Source organism: Gossypium arboreum, chromosome 6, assembly GCF_025698485.1.
Source record: "Gossypium arboreum isolate Shixiya-1 chromosome 6, ASM2569848v2, whole genome shotgun sequence".
In the NCBI taxonomy this organism is placed as follows: domain Eukaryota; kingdom Viridiplantae; phylum Streptophyta; class Magnoliopsida; order Malvales; family Malvaceae; genus Gossypium; species Gossypium arboreum.
This window is the reverse complement of record NC_069075.1, coordinates 46,551,797-46,576,160: the sequence shown is the minus strand read 5'-3', so window position 1 is coordinate 46,576,160 and position 24,364 is coordinate 46,551,797. Positions and strand designations below refer to the sequence as shown.

At 31.4% G+C, this 24,364-nt stretch overlaps 2 protein-coding genes across 3 annotated transcripts; both read right to left on the bottom strand.

The window, feature by feature from the left end:
- Positions 1-1,756: 1,756 nt before the first annotated feature.
- LOC108486325 (eukaryotic translation initiation factor 3 subunit D-like) lies at positions 1,757-4,549 on the bottom strand. 2 transcript variants are annotated; one of them, XM_017790321.2, is made up of 2 exons: positions 2,624-4,549; positions 1,757-2,040 (listed from the first exon to the last, which is right to left on the bottom strand). In XM_017790321.2, exon 1 carries the CDS (start codon positions 4,363-4,365, stop codon positions 2,626-2,628), a length of 1,740 nt encoding a protein of 579 aa, XP_017645810.1. In that variant the 5' UTR covers positions 4,366-4,549; the 3' UTR covers positions 1,757-2,040; positions 2,624-2,625. The 2 variants fall into 2 exon arrangements, with proteins under 2 accessions (XP_017645810.1, XP_017645809.1); XM_017790320.2 differs by having other exon boundaries at positions 1,757-2,014.
- An 8,006-nt stretch (positions 4,550-12,555) lies between these two features.
- On the bottom strand, positions 12,556-13,682 carry LOC108485998 (transcription factor bHLH162-like). The gene is made up of 3 exons (XM_017789829.2): positions 13,476-13,682; positions 13,007-13,336; positions 12,556-12,894 (listed from the first exon to the last, which is right to left on the bottom strand). Exons 1-3 carry the CDS (start codon positions 13,596-13,598, stop codon positions 12,811-12,813), a joined length of 537 nt encoding a protein of 178 aa, XP_017645318.1. The 5' UTR covers positions 13,599-13,682; the 3' UTR covers positions 12,556-12,810.
- Positions 13,683-24,364: the final 10,682 nt, after the last annotated feature.

Sequence of the window (24,364 nt, the reverse complement as noted above, 5' to 3'; positions counted from 1 at the left end):
AAAACAAGCCCAAACATGAAGTAAAAACAAAAGTAGCCCAATTCCACTAACCAGCCTTTATTTTCTTCCCCATTTACCCCTTTTTTCACTTCTCATTTACTGTTATTACCTTTGCTCTGTATTTCCTTCTCTGCAGAATTTTTTTTCCGTTATTGTAAAATAACGGGAATAGCGGCCCGTTACCACCACAATTGGCCGTTACCCGTTAAATTGCGGCCGCGATCCACCGCTATTGGTGTGACTCCGCTTCACACCGCTATTTTCAACAATATCGGTTTCGGACTGTGTCGCTACCGCTATATAACGGCCGCTATACCGGAAACGGACCGCTATTTAAATCCCTGATCGCCACCATCACCTGTATGAAGAAGGGTTTGCTCGTAGGGCTTTAGATTAATGTATTATTTTAAATAAAATACAATGTAATTTATACATTTTTAAAATTTATTTTATTTTTGAAAATCTGTTATTTTTATTTTTATTTTTTAAGAATTAAGAGCAATTTGAGAAAATTTGTAATGTTGAGAGTAACTTTTTAAAACTATGACTAAATTGGTATAATATGTAAAATTAAGGAATAAATTTATTATTATACCATTGAATTATCATATCACCAATAAAACATGGATAAAAAGAATAAATTTGATTAGTTTAGTGATCATTTTGAAAGTTTTAAAATTTTGATGACAAAAAAGAAAAATCTGAGCATAATTGGTGACCTATAGTATAATTTACTATAAATTTATGAAAAGTTATAATTATACAAATTATAATCCTTTCCTATAAATTATTTATCTAAACAAAAATATTAAATTAGAGTGGATTTGAATGGGTGATACATTTACCTATGGTTAGTGTAAAAACAACGATGATAGTGAGTTTAGATACTATAGCACAAGAGAGAAAGTAAACTAAATGCAGCACAATACATCTTACCATCCATCAAAACTCAGCCTTACTCTTTTATTCAGACTAGATTTGTTTATTAGTCAAATCACTTGAACTCAAAACCTGCTTGAAAAATAAAAATGTTAAGACAAAAACATAATATCTAAAAAAATGAACTTGGGTATAATTTAAGGTCATATTTGGCCTAACCCAACCCAACACAAATATATTATATTATAAATATAAAATAATAATTATATATTTATATTCAATCATTAATCCAATAACAATTAAATCATTATTCAAAGCCCAAAAAAACTTATCCAATAAAATAATCCAACTCAAATATAACATTTTAAAATATATATTTAATGCAATAAAATATTTATTATATTTATGATAATATTTTTAATATAAATGCTTTTCTTAATGTATTTTAATGTATTGAAAACTTATATTTTATTATTTTTAGTGCATTTAGTATATTATTTTTCAAAAAATATTTTCAAATAAATTAATCTAAAAGAATCAAATATGACCAAACCAAGTCGGATCCATATCTACCTTCTTATTTTTTAAAATTAAGCAAAACTTGAGAAAAATTTTAAACCTATTTTTCAGGCCAAACTCTCTTAGATGGACCCAACTTAAATCTGACCTAAATGTACCCAACTTAAATCTGACCTAACCCAACCCATTTGATATAGTCACTTACTTTTCTTTAGCTTTCCACTCTTTTAATCCAATAGTGTTAAGAGTAACTCGAATCAGATGACCAAAAATATAACATTTAAAAAATGCGAAGTTCATAACACTGCAGGAAAAGAAACAGCCTCCAGATAAAAGAGAATATGAAAATGCAAAAGCCTTGTAAACTCGGTATCACAGTTCTTGACTAGCATGTAAGCTTCAAAGCATACTTATCAATCACTTTCAAAAGTTGAATAAATGCTCCTACAAAATCTGCCCGAACATGTTTGCCAGGTCGGCTTGCAGATTCACAAAAATAGCTAAGAAAGAAAAATACAGTGAACTAATTTTGAGCTTCAAACGTGGTCCTTTTCAGGCGATAACATCCCCTGGATTGTTGTCCTCCTTAATCACCAATAAGCTCTAGCAATCAACACTGAAAACCGCAAGCATAAGACACAACTGACACAGCAAGCAGACAATCAAAGACAAAGCATCCACACAATATAGCAAGTATAACAACGAAGAGTTGCTCCACAAAACAAATGATTGCTTCAATACATAAGCAACTAATAAAGTTCTTGAAATTTGAAATTTGCATGCCATACAACATACCACCAAATCAAAAAGATATTTCCAATATAACCCCAGATGAACTATATAGATTTCAAGGATTTCAAATTGAACAAAATGTTGTAGGGAAGTGGCTAAACAATTCTAACCTCTTAAAATTTTATGAGCAATGGTAAAATAGAAAAGAAAATTGAACATCATTAAGGGAGGATAAGATAACATGAAAAGCCAAGTTTCATATGATTACAAACGCTTTGTATATTAAAAAAAAAAAAAAGAAAGAAAATCAAGTTATAAATACTAGTATATGGTACTGTGGTTAACTCAATAATATTTGGATCCATACAACATGCCAAGTACTAACATAAGAATAAGGGAAATTAACTTGCATGGAAGTCTTTGAGATAATAGTCTAGTGGAACACCACAAAATGCAGAGGAATATATTAAGAAAAATCCCAAGGAACCATTACCATTAAGTTTGTGTCTCAGTCTCTTTTGCCTCAACATCATTTGTAGTGCCATTCGGCTCCCCAGCTTCAGTATCCTCCGTCGGTGGCTGAACCTGCTCCTCTTCTGGCAATGGTTCTTCCACGTAATCATTCTCAAAAGCATCAGCTGGGACCTCATAAATCCTAACTTGAGGCTTTGATGGATCCTTCACAAGCACATATTTCCCCTCATTCAACTTCATACACAAATCCACAATGGACTTCACAATCCCCCACATATTAGCAGTATTCAGATTAATTTGTGCAGCAAAATCCCTTGGCTTATAACCAACAACACCCAATATCACATGGTTAAAATGATCCCTAGGATGAACCCTCGAAACATAACCCAATTTCATCAAATCGGCACTAGCTAAAATTGATTGAGCAGTCCATTTAGCCAACTTATTCGCATTGTTCTTCAACTCGGTAGCCAAGACTGCCCCCCTTTGTGTTTCCAACTTCTGCCTCCAATCAACACCAGAATACTTGGGATCAAACTCATTAAGCGCATTCAAAGTGAGGAAAGACTTTTGATTATTAACCTCAACAACACTCTGAACCTCACACCGTGCAATCAAATACATATCATTATCAAGTTTCCACCTCCTATACCGATATGCCACAGAAGCCACCTCATCACCTTCATTGGCAAATGGGTTCAGCTCATCAAAACTAACCTTATTCCCATCCCTAACCAAAACCTGCTGTGAAAAATTCTGATTTATGTAAGCTGCTTCAACACTCAATGAATAAGCAGAGTTAATATCATCTTTAGCTTCAGGCAATGGCTCCTGAGAGGTCTCGTGGACCGATAGCAAATCTAACTGTGACCCATCTCTTTTGTCGAAAAATAGTTTATTCCCAACACGTTGAATCACAATGTCCCAAGAATAAACTGACCTGGGTGCACACATTAACGTTGCCAGAATCGTATCAGTGGCGAAAACAGTTGCTTTGTCCTCATTTGCCAATCTTCGGATCACCGGGTCGTCAGTCGTGGTGACTTTAAAGAAGTTTCTGTTCTTGAACCTCTCGAGTCTCCGTTCGTTCTTCGGGGTAATTCGATCAAAGGACCGATCGTAATACTCTAAAGCACCGCAGAGAAGTAAATCTTCAGGTTCTGGAACGGAAAAGGATAATTTGGAGAATGTTGAGAAAGGGATTTGATCCAGCATGTTCCACTCTGGTTGGATATCGACGGAGGATTTGAAAATCGCAGCTTCACGACGTTGCTGGTTCTGGTTCGATCGGTTGAGATTATAAAGACGGTCACGTCGGGCTCGTTCTTTTTCAGCTTCTCTTTTACGGGCCTCAACTTCTTCATCTCGCCGTTGAGGAAGTTGAGGTCGGTGTTGGTTGAAGCGCCACTTGGGGCCAAATTTAGGTCGAGTAGGCGGCTTTGCGTCGACTAAACGAAAGGAAGAATCGTCTTCGGGGTTTGCAAGAGGGAAAGTATCGAGGTCGAGCGAGAAATCGAAGGGGGACTCTGAGGAGGCTGCGCCAGGCTTCCCTGAAGAAGGGCGGTTAGATGGATTGGCATTTGCAAAAGATCGGGTGAAGTCGGCGATTCGGCCGAGTTTTTCAGAGCGGGAGAAGGGAGCGAAAGGAACGTGAAGAGGGAGAGTGGTGGTGGTGGACGGCGCGGTGGCGGTGGTGGAGTCGGGCGGACCCCAGCCGTCAGGATTAAACGGAACGGCGCCTACTTCGAAAACTCCTACCATTGTCGACGGATCTCTAGATTTTTCTTGCAGTGGAGCCGAAGTGTATAAAGAGTAAAACAGTGTAAGAAGATAAAAGAAAACCCTAGACCGGCGGAGGGGATTGTCTTAAATGACAGGTTTACCATAGGAATTTGGGCCCTTTGTTTAGATTAATATGAGAACTCGGATCTCTAATTGGGCCTCCACTATCTGAGTGCTACTCATATAAATATATTTTAAGTGGGAAAGAATCTGCTTGCACTAATGCAAAACTTAAAAGCGGTTTTATATTTAATTTTTAAGTAACATTTTACTATTAAAATTTAAATATTAATTACTTAGATTAAGAGCTTAGCTTTGTAAGTGGCTTATATTAATAATTTTTTTAATGTTATGGCAATAGTTTTGTCAATGCAACATTTAGACAATAGTTGAACATGGTTCGCAAAGGTGTGTCGAGAAGCACTAAACAAGGTTGAGACGATAGTTGGATGTGGTTCACACTAGTACACGAAAATCTATTAAAGAAGATGTAAAAAGTTAGGTAGGGTTTCAACGGTGTGTTAAGTGCTTGGAGTTTTCTTAAAAACGAAGAGGGTTATACAGAGGAGCTTGATATGGCTTTCACTAAATAGGTATCGTATAATGTAAGACCATATAGTGCTCTACTAGGATGTGATTCGATATACAACTTGGCCCTACTCTTATAGAATCAACAATTGTAACATCTCTTACACGAGTCAAATCAATAACTCGAGCAAAAGATGTCACATTTCAATATTAATATATTACTTAAGTTCCATTATTATCTTTAAAATACCTCAATACATCCTTCAAAACATCATGTAACTCATCCATGTTCAATCACTAATCATTAACCATACAATCTTCAAGACATTCCCACTTCAACAGAACTTGTTTTCAAGGCATTTTACTATCTATTTAACACCTTCCTTATATAAGTACATGCCACATTATTGTCCATAAATTGAAATTCATACTTTTCCATCTTACCGTGTTGATGCAATGTGATTCGGTAAGCCACTCACGAACACTTTCCACACGATCACTTTCAGCACACTCTTTTTAGCTAGATTTCACTCCCTTTGCTACTTTTCTATTCCTTTCACACTTTTATCACTTTCTTTCCTTTGTCTACAGTACTTTCATCACTTTCTTATCTTTGGTTTCTATATAAACTGTAGCATCCCTATTTTGGCGGGTCTTAAGTTTTGGCGCATAGACTGAGAGTAATATATGTGGCGTAGTTCTATCCCCCCAATAGTTTCTTTTAGGCCTATAGAATGGGCGCATAAAAAAATTTGATATATTAGGTAAATAATGACCTTAAAATGTGTTGAGTTGTAAAGAGAAAGAGCTCGGTAAAAGTATTGAAGAAATTGCAAGTTGGGTTAACACCAAAGATATTGTACGCCAAGTTTGGTTGAAATTATTGTGCTAGTTACGTTGTAAACATTCTAGTTAGGGATCAATTGAGTAGATGAGTTTGGTATAAATAAATTTATTGGATGATCCTTTATGTTCTTCTCAAGGGTCGTAGACTAAAATAAGGACAATTCTGAAAGATTGTGACACATGTCAAGTTCCATAACAAGGATATAGGTTGTATATATATGTATTCATACTTGAAAAAAAAAGGGAGTTTTCTTCTTCCTTATTTTAAAGTGTTATTATCTTATTCTTAAGGAACCAAAAACATTTCTTTCTTCTTTAAGCTAGAAGTTATAATTCTATATTTTTATTAGTAGATACTCCATGTCAAGGTAAGTATTATGACTCTGCATGTTAAGTTATGAAAGTTTAAGTTTATATGGGTACATCAACAGTAAGATGAAGAAATAAAGCTTTGCATGGGGGTTATCTGTACTCGAGATGATGGTAAATAGTATGCGAATGAGTTTTAATGGTGTTCATATATTTTGTAAGCAGTGGTTGTTGTAGTTTCATGGTGGAAGTTTGAATCTGGAGTTCAAGCTACTGTACGTAGGCATAAGGTGAGTTTTATGTTGACTTCTATATGTATACTGATCCTATTGTGAGTCATCTATAGGAAATTGATTGAACAATGGATTCGAAGTCATGAAAAGTATATTATATGATAATTGGTGTATGAGTATTGAAACATTGAAGTTTGGATGAGTATGTATATGTTTGAAATGTATGCTATGAAATGTGTGTATTTTGATTGAGTGTATATTAGTGAAGTAAAAGGTTGAATTTAGATTGTGTCAATACATGAAGGGTCTATCAAGAGAGTCTGGTTCTGTTCATCGTGTTGGTTTCTAATGGAGTTTGTTGGGACTAAAAACACGAATTTTGATATGAACTCTGAAGGAAAAGTCCATGGTCATGGCACCCTTTGAAAAAGAACTAGGGAATGGTGATTGCCCAATGGGGTTCTCTGTGTGTCCCAGGAAAATGATGGGTAAACCTCACGTAATGTAAGTTTAGGAAAATCCATATCGTAAACACGACAACAAAGAATAACCTTTGTGGCGAACTCTAAATGGGTCGCTTTAGTGGCGTACTTTATCTGATTGCATGTATGGTGTGCTTTGCTAAGTCTATGTGGCATGAACTATCAAGAATATTTGGTAAGCTATGAATCTGAATGTCTGTCTCTTTTGTAATAAGTATGATCAAGATAAGGTATTGATATGCTCTGGAATAAGAGTTGAATAAAGTCATAAGGGTTCCGTGGAAAAGAATGTATATCTGTATGTTAAGAAGGGCATCTATCATAATGAACTGTAAATTTGAAAAGTGAGGGATATTGCATATTTTTCTAAATTTATTCTGAATCTGAGTTAATGCTATTTTGAATTATGAGATTCTGATATAGCATGATATGGAGTTCATATGGATGTTATACATGGTGAATTATCAGTATGAATAAATGTGCAGATCTGGATCAGGATATGTCTGAGTGTGAACCAATGGTATGAAACTCTGGGTAAGTATCCACCATATATATGTATCCACCCAAGATAATGTCAGTGAGCAGTTGTTTGAAATAAGAGTATGGGTTAAGGTGTGGATTGTTGGAAGTAGTTTCTAAGGGTATGTTCTGTTAGATAAGTATTATGAGACAAGAGATTTATGAAATGATTAGAATGATTCCTCAGTTAACAAGATATGGAAGATTAAGTATGATAAGGATATGATAACTGGTATATAAAATAATGATAACATTGTGATGATATCAACAGAAATAAATGGTGCAGAATATGGTCGACTCATAGGAATTCATACAAAATTGCAATGTATCCATAAATGTATGGTTATAGTAGGATTCACTAAGAACACTTATACTTACAAGGTTTGTTGTTATTTTCAGGTTTGTCGTTGAAGAGGCTTCGCATGGAGGGACAAAGTGATGACTATGCTAAGATGGTGGCGGAGTGGGCTATTATGCATATAGTGGATTTATGGTACAATCTTGAATATGCCTTTTGAGTCTACCTTAAAACTAATTTCTAACTTGTAAAGGCATGTATCAAATATGATGTAATAAGTTATTTATCATATATTTTATTTTAAATTAACAAATGTTAAGCTTTTCTTTTGGAGCTACAAATAACAGTTTTAAAATAAATGAGACATTGCAAACTATTTTTGTTAAGTCATTTGTATTGTTTAGTAACACTTGAGATCCGGACCCGATGAATTGAGTCGGGTTTTGAGCGTTACAGAAATTTCTATGGTTTGGGATTGAAAAGTTAAATTTTATTGAAGAATTGAATTGTAAGAAAACCAAAATTTTCTCTCTTCCTCCATGCTATGGACATGTGATGCATGGATGAATGAAGAAAATTATTCATTATTCTCTTTTTATAATCATAAAATAATATAAAATATCTTATAATAATAATTTCAATCCAATGGCTAATATTTCATCTCACTTTCCATCAAAATCCAATGGCTCAATATGTGCCAACAATTCATGATTAATAATTATAATAAATATATTTATCTTTGATCCAATGGCCCTTATTAAATCTTTCATCATAAAGCAAATCTAATGGCTCAAATTCAATACAGTGTGTCTAAGAGCATTTTGGTAATTTTACCAAAATTATCTCACTTGCAAAATAATCATTTTGCCTTTGAAAATTTTTAATATATACAATTGAGCCATTCCAACTTTTGGTATAATTGTAACTTTAGTCCTTCAAATTTTCTATATTTTAATTTAACCCTTCAACTTTTAAATATTTATGATTTAACCCTTTAGTTTTCATTTTTAAAATTTAATCCATACCTCAAATTAATATCTAACAACATATTACTTATTTCAACTTCCTCTAGTATCGAATACCCTTGTTTACTATTACTGATATATCACATTTCATTTAATTGGGAAATTCCGTTATGCATATTCCCAATATAACTCTTCACTTACATAGCACATTGGTTTTACATGATTTAACTTTAAGAAATTATTTTTATACAAGTTTAAGTTATAAAATTATATTATAAGCATGAACACATATATGTGTTTGGGATGATTATGTCAAAAATTTCTCAAATAATACTATAAATCTTTAAAAAAATTATATTGTAAAAAGTAATTTATGTGTATCTTAATTTTATAAAATTATAAGAAAAATATATTATGTAAATTCTAAATTTTTTGAAGTTGTGGCTTAAAGGTATAATATAAAAAAATTATAAAAGCTGAAAGTGTTATAATATACTTATATATAAAAATTATGGTAAAAGAATATGGATATAACTTATTTCATTACATGCTATATGATATAAAAAAGTGTACTTGCAAACTCTTTAATTTAAAACATTTAAAGCTTTGAAATGTGGTTTAGAGGATATTTGTTGTTCTAAAAAAGATTTCCTATATTAACAATATCACCTCAATATAGCATGAAAAAAATGTTGGATTGTATTAGCATGTTGCAAACAAAGTGTATATGGAATAAGGAGATCTTGATAATCTTAATGACACATACAAAGCTTCAGATTTAGATGATGATGGGCTCGATTAAGGACCAAGAAATGATGATAATGAGTAATGGACATGTATTAAATGTTAAAGAGGGAATAACACAATAATATGGAGTGCTAGAGAAATTAGAACAAATTGCATATAATATTTATTTTTCTTGTTATTTTTATTACTTGTCGTATTATCTACTATTTTCTTGGACTAATATATTACATATGATGATTTGATTTTAATTTTTGCTACTCGTTTAGAAATTATTTTATCATATTGATAATTTTTATAGTGATTAATATTTTTAAAATACAAATTATATAACTGCAATTACAACTTGTACTATTGAACACGGCATATGAGATTACGATGTAATTACACTCTATCAACCAAATATACTTAGGGTATTACAATTTTTTGTAAATTACTACCCTAGTAAGTACACTTTCATCCAATTATTATATGTTATCCAAACATACCCTAAGGGTGCTAATAATTTGGATTAACGAACGAGATTATAATAATAGAGGGGCCAAACTAGATCAAACAAAAGTATATAGATTAAACCGTAAATGTAAGCATAGTAGAATGACCAATACCATAATATGACCTAAGATAATCTATACCTAACGCTAATCTTTCGTTTTACATAGTGCTTAAATGTATAATAAAAGTTAATTATTCAATTTATCTTTTATTGATTTATATATTACATATTTGAATATTAGATCTATTATTCGATATTAATTTAAAATATTTATTTGATATATTGGCCGTGGAAAGTTTTAACTCCACAAGTAAGTTTGGGATTTTGCTATATATCTTTAAATTGTATTTAAAAATTAAAATAAGAACGTGGTAAAATCTCAACCCTACTTGTGAAATAAAACTTTCTATTACTGTGTACTAAATAATTATCCATTAATTTATGGAGTAAAAAATATTCATTACTTAAATTCACTTTAAATTTAACATAAAAGTATGAGAATTAAATTTCAAATATAAAAATTATAATTAAAAAATAATTAATCCTGGCTTGTAGTGTGAGTGCCAAAATCACTAGTACATCTAAATTCAACTATCACTTTGTTAAGATAATATTTTTTTGATGAATTATAAAAGGAGAATAAAACTTTAACAACAAAACAACTAACGTGATTTAAACTCAAACCATACTTAAAATATTGAACACCCTAATTATGATGTCAATACATGGGTTTTGCTAGGGGTGAGTAAAACTCGATTCAACTTGAAAAAATCGAAAAAAAATTCGAATTTCGAGTTAAACGAATCGAGTTATTCGAATTATTCGAGTCAACTAGAATTTTTTTTTCGAATTTCGAGTTCGAATCGAGTTGAGTTTTCGAATTCGAATAACTCGAATAATTCGAATAATTCAAATATCAAACTATAATATTTTACATTTTTACCCCAAACTCCGAAACCTTTTTACTTTTCCCTTAAAACTTTTACTCCTTCCCACTTTCCCTCCAAAACTTTTACTCCCCTTCAATCCCAACCCCCCAATCTACCCAAAATCCATTTCCCACTAAAATTTTACTCTTCCATTTACTTTTACTCAAAATTTTATTCCCCAAAACACTCAAAACTTTTTATTTTCCCCCATAATTTTTACTCCCTCCTATTTTCCTCTTAAAATTTTTACTTCCTTTTAATCTCACCTCTCATCTACCCCAAATCCACCCCCAATTTTTTTTAATATTTTCCCTCTAAAATTTTACTCTTCCCTATTTACTTTCCCTCAAAACTTTTATCTCCCAAAACTTTTATTTGCCCCTAAATTTTTACTTCTCACCCTATACTCTCAAATAAAAATTAAAATTATCTAAAAAATCACTAAATATAAATAGTAATAATTTTATTTATATCTACTATTTATATTATTAAATTAAATTTCACATTTTATATTATTTATATTATTGGATTGTTTAGTCATATTGAATATTTATATTAAAATTAAATTATTAATTATGCTATTAAATATTCATGTTAAAATTTTATATTGGTATCAATTTCACATTTTATCTTTAAAATAATTTTTATTAAAAAATCACATTTTTACATCTAATATATTTTTTAATTCGAAAATACATAGTGACAAGAATCTGAAGATAATTGAAGCAACTAAGCAAACAAAGAAGCTAACCCGTATATAAAAGATTAATAAATAAATTATGAGGTGATGAAAATTAATAAAAATTTTAATTAAGGTGGATAAATTTTATTACGATGGCTGACAGTGGTTACAAGGACCCAAAATTATTTTTTAAAATTTAACTCGAACAAATATATTCGATTCGATTCGATTCGAATTCCATCTCACTCGACTCGATTCGAGAAAATTTCAAATAAAGTTAGGATGATAAAATAAGATTCGAAAACTCGATTACCTCGAAAATTTTCAATTCGATTCGATTCGATTCGATTCGATCGAATGCTTACCCCTAGGTTTTGCTGTACGGCAAATTTGGTAAAGGTTATATTAAAATAAAGTGTTTTTTATACTTCTGCTTCCCTCTATTTGCGTCTCATCTAACCAGTCTACAAATATGATGTTTTAAATTAATTGAAGCTAAAAAAAAAAAAAAAAGGCAAGCAAACGTCATTCAATACATACAGATGAATCTATTCTTTTTTCATATATAGAATAGAATTTATATAATTTTAACAAATATACATATATTGTATTATAATATTGTATGATCCAACTTCCTAAGAACTTCTCCAAAGACTTCCACAATTGACTGACTTCCTTTTTGTTCATAACATAATTGAATTCTCATTCCATGTAAATATATGTCCTGGTATTAATCTAAAAAGAACAAAAGGAAGTTTCACTGAAAATTACAAACATGCCTTTATACTAAACTTACATGCTTTTCTTAGGTGGGAAAACCTTTCCTTCCAATCTTTCTTGAATATTATTTTTTAAAATTAAGTGATTGTATGAGTTAAATCTCCTACATTTTTTTAACAACCATCTTTCTAATTGATTATAAAAAAGCTTTTCCCAATAATCTTAAGAGTCAAGTATTGCGATTCATCGGTTCAAACAAGTTAAGGCTTTCTTTCTTTGCTTTAAAATGCACTTTACATACAAGACTAACGAAAATAGAAACAAGTAAAATAGGCTAATATTTATTTGAATTTATAAAAATTAAAAGAAAAAAAAACATTAATTCATTAGAAATTCATATGTAAATAAAGGTGGCATATTTCAGGAAAAATAGATTCTGTGTTATATTCCAAATATTCAGTAACACCATTTCCAACCTAAAACAACAAGAAGATTTCATATGGGGAATTGAAAACATCATTTATAATTTCATAACAATAGCTGTAGTTGCCAAGCAGCATTATTTCATGATATACTAATCACCAAGAGGCATTGCTGACTCACATTTCTATATCCCTACAACAGTTTATAAGATCAATGATTCAGATTATTTACCCCATTAATACAGTACCTTTCAGTACTTATTGGATGCATCAGCATCGTGGACAAACTTGTTCAATCTTTGAGATATCCTGGCAGCTGTGGATGGCTCCCCAGTCTACAACGTTTTCAACCCAAGAATTTCAAAAACAAAACCCACAAACCAATATTCATCAAAAAAAGGGGGGGGGGGTAAATGAATGTGAAGAAAGCACAGTAGCAAAGAGTACCTTGAGATGAATAGTGTGGAAAACAGTATCATCATCGACAACAGAGAAATTGGCATTCACAACCTCGGCTCTTTCTTCATGAACAATACGGATGGTTTCATTGAAAATGAACTGACTGTTGAAGCCAGTGTTCAAGGCGATCGCCAAAGAAGAACCAATTTCTTGAATCTGGATTTGAGGAGATTTTGACCCATAGCTGCGACTTGTATTTCCCCTTTCCTCTAATCCCCTTAATCCGTCTTTCATTTCCTTCATCCTCTCCAAGTTTGCCTTTAAACGTTTTATGTAATTTGTAGCTTCATCTAGTTGATCAGGCAGTGATATTGCTTCCTGCAAATTGAATAAACCCCATGCATCATGCAATGCAAATAAAGAGGGGAAGAAAAACCCCAGATTTAGCAAAGATCTGTGCACATTTTGGAGCAAGTTCGTATGTAAAAGATTAAGAGAGAGAGAGAGAGGAGTAAACCCTAGAGCTGTGATGTGGAACGAGGGAATTGAGCTTAGAATAGAGAGCTTTCATTTGAATTCTCCTGTTTCTCTCAATGAATTTCCTATCCATTTTTGAGGGATTAGGGTTGTTGATCTCCATGGATATTAAAGTATTTGCTTGATAAGCAATACTAAGCAGCTACCAACAATACTGAATTGAAAGGACTACCTTTGTTTTAAAGGTCCCCTTACATATCTATATTACTCTCATTCACTGGATTAATAACACGTGGAATTTTAAGTAAATTAAAAATATTTAATTATTTTTAATATAAAACAATTAATTATTAAATATATTTATCTATGTTATTATTTAAGCTTTTGATTGAGTTTGTGTGACGAGTCAATTAGATACTCAAAAATAACTTAGAGTGTGTTTGATAAACCATTAAAATTTTCGATATTAGAAATGATTTTCAATATTTAATATTTTTAATGTGTTTGATAATAATTTTTATTTAATATAAAATTTTTAACAAAAAATATTGTTGAATAAAATAAGTAACTAGGTAGCTACTTATCACTCAATGTAGAAAATATTAAATTAATTTTAATTTATTAAAAATAAATTAAATTATTTTCTAAAAATGAGATATTCAAATTATCATATTTATTTTTTTATCTAAAATAATATAAAATATTATACTAATAAGATTAAAATTAAAATTAAAAATTACTTTTATCAAATAATATAATTATATTCAATATTTATTTTACTAATTTATAGAATAATTTTTAATAAAATTCAGCACTTAAAAAATTAGCAATAAAATTTCATATTTAATTTTTAACACTTAAAATTTTAATTTATCAAACACATCCTTAATTATAAGATTACTAAAAGTTTTTTTAACAAAATAATAATTATGATTTAAGGGTGTTTCTATCCTTTTATATTTTTCTTTTATAAGATATTACTATGGTGAGTTTTAAAACTAGAAGTAGAACACCATAATCCTCATAAGTTCAACCAAACTTTATTTTTAATTTATATAAATATTTTATAAATATATTTTCTGGTGTCTCATAATTTAATATTAACAAACACAATATCTTATACAAATATGATAAAATTTTATATGCAATACAAATATATTTAAAATAATAAATTTAATCATATACTAGTGTTTTTGATAAATTTAAAAGATTAATATTTTATGTACTAATAATATATAATTTTATGTATTATTAATAAAATTAAATAATTCGAAATAAAGTTAAATTTTAAAATATTTTGATGTAAAACTATTTTAGTTGAGAAGAAAGTTTGCTAAGTTTGAAGTAGTGGTGGAGTGACATTGATACTTGAAAAGGTATTTCCATTTACAGATGGCAAGTATATACACAAAAGTTTGTATATATACAAATATAATTTGACTATTAGATGGTAGTTATATTCCCAAATGGAATTTTACAAAAATAATATTTTAATTTAAGTAAACTTCTGATAATGTGCCTAATTCTACTTTCCAAGAGAATGATGGTCCTTTTAAGGTAAAGTTCATTAGAAAATGACAATCGCATCACCATCTGATTTCATATTGACCAACAATCTATGACTTCAAAGTTTGGTAGTGGTACAATGTTATTTTGTTGGAAGAGAAGATATGTCCTTTGAAATTTAATTTATATATTTTTATTTTTAAAATTTTAAAATATAAATTTAACCGTAAACATTATTAAAATTGTTTTATTAAATTTATATTTATTACAATGTTATTTTTAAATAATATTATTATTAAGTGAGTTTTTTAAAAATATTATAGTGATAAATTTAACAAAAATATTTAATAATATTAATAATTAGACTTAAATTTTAAAATCTAAAAATTAAAAGAATTAAACAACTTAAACCTTGTGAGTGATATAGAATGTTACAATACTGTTATGTTAGTTGTTAATGTTTTTAATTCCATTAATTCTATATTTTTCGGTAATTTAATTTCTTGAGTTCAAAATTGAGTGGATAATTATTTAAATTAATTTCAATATTTTTAACACATTTGAAGATATCGAAAGACTTATTTTTGTTTAAAATTTGCTATTTTGTTACTTGATACTAAAAATAAATAGGCATGTACATAATAAGATATAAAAGTAAAATTGTGTATATATATATATATATATATATATATATATATATATATATAAGTACGAGTTTTGAAAATATTTTTGAATTGGTGAAAACACTTTTATTTTTTATCCTATTATTAAATTCATATTTAAAAATAAAATTAAAGTAAAATAGAAATTGTGATAATTATACATTTAAAATATTAATTTAATAAAAGTTTTCAAAATTACACATTTAAAAATAATTATAATTTAATTTATGATTATTAGTTAAAAGAGTCATGCTAATTTTAAAATAGAGTTATTACTTGAATAAAACTTTAAAGGTTAATTTTGAAGAATTTGCTAGGAAAAAATTTGAGAAAATAGGTTGTTTTATTTTATTTTTAATTTACTGATTTACATTGTTTTTGGATAGAAAGGAAAACACGCCCCGTAGGACTAGTTTTCCATTTGCTAATTTTTTTTCTTGCAGTTGGAAATTAGAAGTTCGTGGAGTTGAGTGACTTACAAATTTCATCTACCATGTGAGTATGGAGCCATCACCTAGGAAGCCAGATCGTGTTGCAACTCCAGGTTCCAATTGACGATGATTATATAGTTTAGGGTTGAAGTGTAACTAGGGCTTCAAGTTTACAAAAGTTATACTGTCAAGGGATAGAGCATAAATGGAGCCCTAGTTGACAATGGTTATGCGGTCACTACAACATGATTTTCCTCGTCAGAGGAGGATGCTTTATAAAACCCAAACAAAAGTACAAGAAAGAAAAAAAATAGTGACGTTTTAGTATAATCAAGTATTTTGTTTTATCCATGTCCACCAAAGGCGGTGACCCCGTTACTATAACCTATGAAAGAATTGAGGTGTAACATGTTTTAGTAATAAGGTCACTACATTTGGTGGGGATGGACAACACGAATTACTTGATTATACTTGAAGACTCTTGCATTTTCCTTTCTCACACTTCTGTGTGAGTTTTATAAAGCATGCTCCTCTACTGAAGAGAAACTCATTGTTGTGCCCGCATAACCATCATCAACTAGGGCCCAAATTATGCTTCATCCTTTGACAACATAACCTTTGTAAACTTGAAGCCTTAGTTACAATTCAACTCGAAATTGTATAATCACTGCCAACTTGGACCTCAAGTTGCAATGCGATCTCGGCTTCTTAGGTGATGATTCCATATTCACACAGCAGGTGAAATTTGTAGGTTACCGAACTCCACAACATCACCATGAACCCAAACACAACTTAAAGTATCACCGTGAACCCAGATAGAAATAAATCTTTAAACCCATAAATTTTAACATGCAAGAAAAAGAAAAAGAAAATAATTTAAAGGAGACTGAGATATGTTGGAGTAGGGGATGAGAACGACCATTTATATAAGGGATGGGGCGGGGTAAAAGAGAAATTTTTTAATTTATCCCAGGAATCTCGGGTTGCAATCTATGAAATTTATCTCGGGAATCTCGGGTTGCAAGGCTCAAAGGAAAAAGCAATCAAGTTGGCTTGGGTGTTGAAATGGCTAGAGAGAAGGACGTATTTTCAACTGGCATGGTAGTGAAAACACTTCTTGTAGGACGCATTTTCCACTGATATGTCAAACATGTGGCTTGCTGAAAAATGCTACGGGGGAGTGTTTTCTCCCCCACAAAATTAAACTTTAACTGTATACCTTAAAAACTTGAAATGCCCGAGGCATGTGTTGTTGTTGGAATTGTTTGATGTACATTGGGGTACGAGCTCTATAAAATAAACTCAATGCAATCCCTTGAGTTTCCATACCGAGCTTTCAAGTAGATTGTTTACATAAGAATACTTGGCATTAGGAATTATCAAGGTTGTCGTGAAAAACTTGAATTTCATACTTACTTTATTGTTGGCATTAGGAATATTGACCAGGAGGTTGCATGACTATTGGGTCATTGTGTGGAGCTAGAGCAAATGTTGATCCCCCCGCAACATCTTCTCTTGACCTAATATTGATGGGCCCTCTTCTGGTCTCCTACTACGATGTTGCCTACTCCTTTCTGAAGTCGACAATAGATATGACTTGCCGTTATGCCTGAACCAATTCATGTAATCTGGAGATGTCGCCAACTCTAGTGTGAGAAATGGTTGACGCGTTGGCAAGTAATCGTACCTATGATGCCAAATCTCGCTATACTTCTTATGGAATGTTGGCCAATCTTCCTTGACTCTCTCTCACAAGTCGATATTATGCAAGTCATTGAGCTCTTAGGGTGGTAGTGGAATATGTTGCATACACTTGAACTGCCGCATCACTCTGTCAGATCCGTACATTTCGACCATTGTAAAAATGATTAATGGAACTTTGACGTGCCATATGTTGCAATTGACCAAAAATTTGGATGGGACGCATTCTTGAATCCTCAAATCCACATATGACATCCATACAAACTGCAATACAAATTTATAAATTTTAGCACGTGTCTAATATTTAATTACAAATGTTGGAATAAAAAATCAATAAATTTGAAATTCATTAACTAACCTCCTCTTTGGTTTGTTGATCTAACGCTAGCCAGATATCCTTGAGCTCGGTCGGTATACCGTTGTGTCTCACGAGATTGTTCCACCTATTCAAATAATTTGTTTTTTTTTCAAAATTACAACAATGAAAAATTAAAACGATAATGATATTATCAAAATAATTTTACGATATTACGAGTGAAAATTCATAAGAGAGGTCCACTCGGGGGCATAAAAATGTTAGTCAATACCATGCCTCTGATTGAAAAAGGAGCATGCAATTGCCGATTTTATCTTTTTCTGGTTTCGTTACTTGACACATTTCTCGATACAATATCGCCAGCACCGTTGATCCTCAACTAAGTTGTCCCGCTTCTTTCAAGTTGGCTAGTAGTAGTAGCCACCTTAAATGTACCAAATATTGATATTTATATGGAATGAGAAAACCCCCGATCAACCTCAATATGAATGCGCACTTGAATTGTTCTTTTTCAATGTCATTTCCGAAAGCCTCGATAGTTTTGAAGTTGTCCTCCAACCATCTTATCTCGATTCGGCTATCCTTAAACTTGTTCGACACATACCCTAGTAGTTACTCACATGTGCTCCAACTGGCACTAAGCACTGGCCCTGTAATGACTTCTCCATTGACTGATAGACCGAGTTGTAAACTAATGTCCTCGAGTGTAATTATACACTCACCACAGAGAAGATGGAATGTGTGTGTCTCTAGTCTCCATCTTTCGACCAAAACACTGATAAGTAGGGGATCCAATTTAGTTCCCTCGAGTATGCGAGCCACTTTTACAAATCTTGCATCTCGCAAGTGTCCATAAATGACATCCGATGCACCTTCGCTTAAATTGTTTATGTACGTTTCCAAAATCCAATCTTTAGGTTAAGTATTAAACATAAAAAATTAATAATGTTAACAACATAATAATTAACTATTTAAAAATAAATAAGTTAATAATATTTTCTTACCATTTGTAATTGAACATTGGAGATATGCTTGTCATCCACATGAATAAGTTGATTTGCTATTTTAAAATTACAAGGAGTAAAATAAAATCGAAGAGAATAAAATTCAGAAAAAGATTTTTTTAAAAAATAATTACGAATTGAGAATTGATGATTGATGATTGAGGATTGAGGATTAAGTATTGATTTAAAAAGAATGAAGTTTGGAGGGGTTTATATAGGGAAAATTTTTGGTTGTTAGGGCTCTTGTAGCCGTTGGAATAGTTACAGTTGAAAGGAAAACACGTGTAACAACCCATTTTCAATGGTGTTGAAAACAATGGCTTCAGGACCAGAAATTTGATGAGTAAGTCCGTAATAATTAGTATTTAAATTACATGAGCCAACAACAATTTTTATTGAATTTTTTACTTAATGAATTTTAGCTAATTAAATTAATGGCTAAGTATAACTGGTTATTCCGAAAGTCAAGTGGTTTCACTAAATGAGGTATCAGGACCTCATTATGAAGGTTCGATTTAGAAATTTTTATGTTTGAATAGCTAACTAATTAAAAAGGATTAACTTGTAAAAGACGTAAAATTTAATCACTATTGAATTTTAATGATTTAATGGTTTATTTAGTAATTGTAAAGGTTTTATATTGCAAATATACCATGTTATAAACTAGTGGACGATTATAGGTTTGTGATTAGTTAAAATGTATGTTTAAATAAAAGGTAAACTAGTAATTAATTAATTATAACTTAAATAAAGTAAAAATAAAATTTTATCATCATCTTCTTTTAACATTATACTCCACCGAAAATAGAAAAGAAAACACCATTGATGGATTTTGAAGGTTCGGCCTGTATTGCTTGTGAATTCGTTTCTCGTAATTTTTATATTTTTGTAATCGTTGTAGCTTAATCTAGCTAACTAGAGGACTATTTTGTAAAATTTTTAAAGGTTTTGGAATTTACCATTGATGAATTCTAGGTATTTTTTTATGTTAAATGATGAATTTGTAATCTTGGTTATGGTTTAGAAATATTTTGTAAAGGAATTTTTGTTAGTTTTAGTTAAAAGACTAAGTTAAAAAATATTACAATTTACATGGAATTCTTATTAATTTTGAAAAATTATGGGCTGTACTAGTTTAGAAAGAAATTCAGCTAGCATAGGAATCTATGAAATTTTAGTAAATTTGGAATTTTGGATTTAGGGACTAAATTATATAAAATGTATAAGTTTAGGAAAAATTTGTAAATATAAAAATTTAAGGGTATATGCATAGAAATAAGTTTGATGGTATATTTGAAATTCATATATTGAATATAATCATTATATAAATCAAGAATTGAATAGTATAGAGATTAATCGGGGAAAAGAGAAAGTTGCGGATTAGTTTTTCCGAGTGGAGCGAAAGCATAACATAGGTAAGTTTATAGTGAAATAATATGTATATGTGTGTTTTTTTATGAGTATATATTAATTTCTAGTTAATTGTAATAAATTTGAAATTTCATTATTTAGTTATAAATTTTTAATTGTTGTAATTAAGTGCAAATAGAAAATGAATATTTGGTAGTGGTAAATCTTGTGTTGCACAATATTGAAATGAATGTAATAGATTTATGGCATGTGTATGGAAATAAGAAGTTCCTTTGAATGGTTGATTACTGATATTATGAATTTAAGTATAATGCCCGTTTGAACGTAGTAAACGGCTAGGATACGATTGGCATGCCAATAGGATTAGTATGCGCGCTTGTATGAGATTGCACTTCGGTGCCTCTGTATTTGCACTACGGTGCCTCTGTTAGTATTTCGATGCTCTCTAGTGTGTTTTGGGGAAATCTGAGTATCCAAGTCAATTTACGAAAGTTCAACAAGCCATGAAATTTTATGTTTAAATGTTAAATTACTCTTTTAGTTGGATTTATGTATAACGATATGTTTGTGTGTATATATATGGAAGCATGGATAACTTTGGTTTGAGCCATTGTGTATATTGAATTATATGATTGAATGTTTTGATACTAATGATATGTGATTTTGGAAATAGTTGTCAGGATTATAATGATTTAAGATTAATTAGTGATCATTTATAAGTTAAGGTAAGTTAAATTAAATTTTAACTATAGACTTACTAAGCTTCATAAGCTTACTTGTTTTGTTTTGTTTTCTATAGTTAACATTTTGCAGAACAGGTCTGACGGATCAACTTCAATGCTTACACTATCATAACTCTTTTCGTTAGCTTCTTTATTTGGGTCATTTTGGTTGTGGCATGTGCAAAAGGTTTGATATGGTTAAGTTTAACATGTTAGTTGAATTGTAATTAAGCTTATATGGTTATGAATTGGTAAACCATGTTTCATTTTGATGCTATTTTGGTATGGTAATGTTGTGCCCTTGTTTAGACATTGTTTTGATTTGGTATCTTTAATGATTTTGGAAATGTGGTATGTCCAATTTGATAGGTAATTCATGATGTTGGACATGTTTGCTTTGCTTTTCGTATGATTTTTGGTATTTGGAAATTGTAAACATGGTTGTTAATTGAATAGTATGTGTATGATGGAAATCTTTTAAGTGATATGTCTATTGTATTTGTATAACAATTGTGGTGTCAATGAGGACATATTGATTTGACACATAAATTGTATGAATTTGGTATGTTATTTGTGTGTTTGAATGTGTTTTAACCATTTGAATGTGTGTGGAAATGGTTTGGTTTGATACCCAAGTAAGTAAGGTGGATTTGGCTTGTATTAGGGGTCATTTGGGGAGCACATGGCCTGGGACACAGGCTGTCACACGGCGTGTGCCGCACACGGCGTATGCCGCACACGGCCACCCCACATGGCCGTGTGTCTTTTAAACTTTTAGGTGCTGGAAGAACCACACAGTCTCAGATAGTTACACAGCCTGGTGACACGGTCATGTAACCTGACTTTGAATGCACACACGGTCTAGCACACGACCTACGGCACAGCTGTGTGACCCTATTTCGAATACCCACACGGGTGAACACATGGGTTGGGACATGGTTGTAACACCCCTAACTCGTATCCGTCGTCGAAATAGGGTTTCAAATCATTACCGAAACTTTTAGAAACATTTACAGATAAATCATGCAAGTTACTATTCAAATTCTAAAATCATTCATAACGTCCCATAAATGGACCCTCGAGGTCCAATACGAGGATTAGAATAAAGTTGAGACTTAATCTAGAACTCTAAGAATTTTTCACGACATTTTAAAAATTTTTCCAAGGTGCAAGGCTCACACGCCCGTGTGGTCCAAGGGACACGCCTGTGTAACCCTAGGACACGCCCATGCTACAGGCTGTGTTCGACCCCATGTAACTTTCTAACTTGTGCAAACGGCCATGCCACACGCTCGTGTGCTAGGCCATGTTGTTAATTAATTTAATTCGAAATTAGGTGTAAGTTTCACATGGCCAAGACATACGCTCGTGTTCTAGGCCGTATAGCACACACGGCTGAGACACACGCCCGTGTCTCTGCCTGTGTGCTCAATTCTGAGCATTCTGTTTCTCAAAATTAACATGTAGAGGACACACGGCCTAACCACATGCCCATGTTACCTGGCCGTGTGTCACACACGGTCTAGACACACGCCCATGTGTCTGCCTGTATGGACAAAATGAAGACATTACTAGCTTTATTTCTCACCTAAAATTTCACCCAAGACCTACACTTGAAACACACATCCAATACCAATCATTCCAAGCATTCAAATTAAATAATTCCATCATTCATCATGGCATACCATTACATGCATATGTGTTTATAAACTTACTTTAGATTAACTTAGGCATTAGCATCATTTGATCGCATATACTTAGCATATCACATATGAATATATCATAATAACCTACTTAATCATACCAAAATAAGCCATTACTACCCATTCCAATGGCTAGATTACAAGCATCATTTACATTTACATGCCAATATGGCTAATATATCATATACATGCCATTACAACCATAATTGATTTACCATATTATGCCAACATGAGTCGATGGATAGTGTGAGTGATCTCTGCCAAGCTTCCAATCCAACGAGCTACCAATTCACTATAAAATAGGGAAATAAAACTAAATAAGCATATAATGGTTAGTAAGTTCGTATAACATGGTACTTAACTTACCATTCATTCTATTTTGAGGTAACTATGTAAGGCATATTCAATCAATTTGCCCTCAAGCCCTTCACATATCCTCATTGCCCTTGTTAGTCATATAATCCATAATAACATTACAAACATATATGGGCTCAACAACAATCAAGTTTCCATGCACATATGCTTTCCACAACATGTATTCATTTAACATGTATAAATCATCTCTTTATATTACAAGTATAATTTCTTCATTGTTCATCTCGAGTCCAGATCATTTCTTATCAGAACTTTACCCAAATTACTCAGAATATTAAGATCGCGATTAGTACACTCAGGGTGTACAAGTCTATAATCAAGGATGTACATACTCATCAAATCAATGCCATGTACAATATCATCATTTCATATTTCCATATATCAATTATCACGTATCGTCATTTTCATGTATTTCAAGCCGATATGTGTAATAACTCATTTCTTATTCATGTCTTCTCATGTCAAGAACTTTTTCCTGTTGAATTTATCTAAAATATCGATGGTTACACAAGTAGTACACTCGAGGTGTACGAATCAGAATCTGTCAATTCATGTCCAATGGTACCCATAGGGTACTGTATCAGAGAGTACCCTTTCGAGCCACACATGTATACGATAGGATTACCAGTTCAGACTAAATCCTTTTTATGACATATGCTCTAAAGAGCTTGATCTGGATTACCGATCCGGGCTAAATCCAATTCATAACATATGCTTGAGAGGATTTATATCTGGATTACCTGTCCGAGCTAAATCCTTTCATAAATGATGTCAATAGGATTACTCGTCTGAGTTAAATCCCATAATGTAGGACCTCATTCATTTCGAGAAATCACATATCCATCGATAGTCATTTATTCAACGAGATTTAACATTTTCAAGCATTTCCTGGCATGTAATTATTTCATACATCTATAACATTCATATAATTTAAATGACCATATTCCACATTCCACATTCATTCCAAGCATAAAAGTACCATTTTTCTCGTTTATCCTTTATCGGACATTTTCGTTAATCGGGCTTTGTCAGGTATATTTTCAACGTCATATACATATATGATATTTATACAATTCACAAACACAACACTTAATTCAAGCATAAAAACATAAAAAATTTAGTTACATGAACTTACCTC

Excerpts from the sequence above, each read along its gene's own strand:
- LOC108485998 (XM_017789829.2), bottom strand. The coding sequence starts at position 13,598 with ATGGAGATCAACAACCCTAATCCCTCAAAAATGGATAGGAAATTCATT. Across the intron at positions 13,337-13,475 it reads TTCCACATCACAGCTCTAGG|GAAGCAATATCACTGCCTGA; the intron begins GTTTACTCCTCT and ends TTCAATTTGCAG. Across the intron at positions 12,895-13,006 it reads TCCACACTATTCATCTCAAG|ACTGGGGAGCCATCCACAGC; the intron begins GTACTCTTTGCT and ends AAAACGTTGTAG.
- LOC108486325 (XM_017790321.2), bottom strand. The coding sequence starts at position 4,365 with ATGGTAGGAGTTTTCGAAGTAGGCGCCGTTCCGTTTAATCCTGACGGC.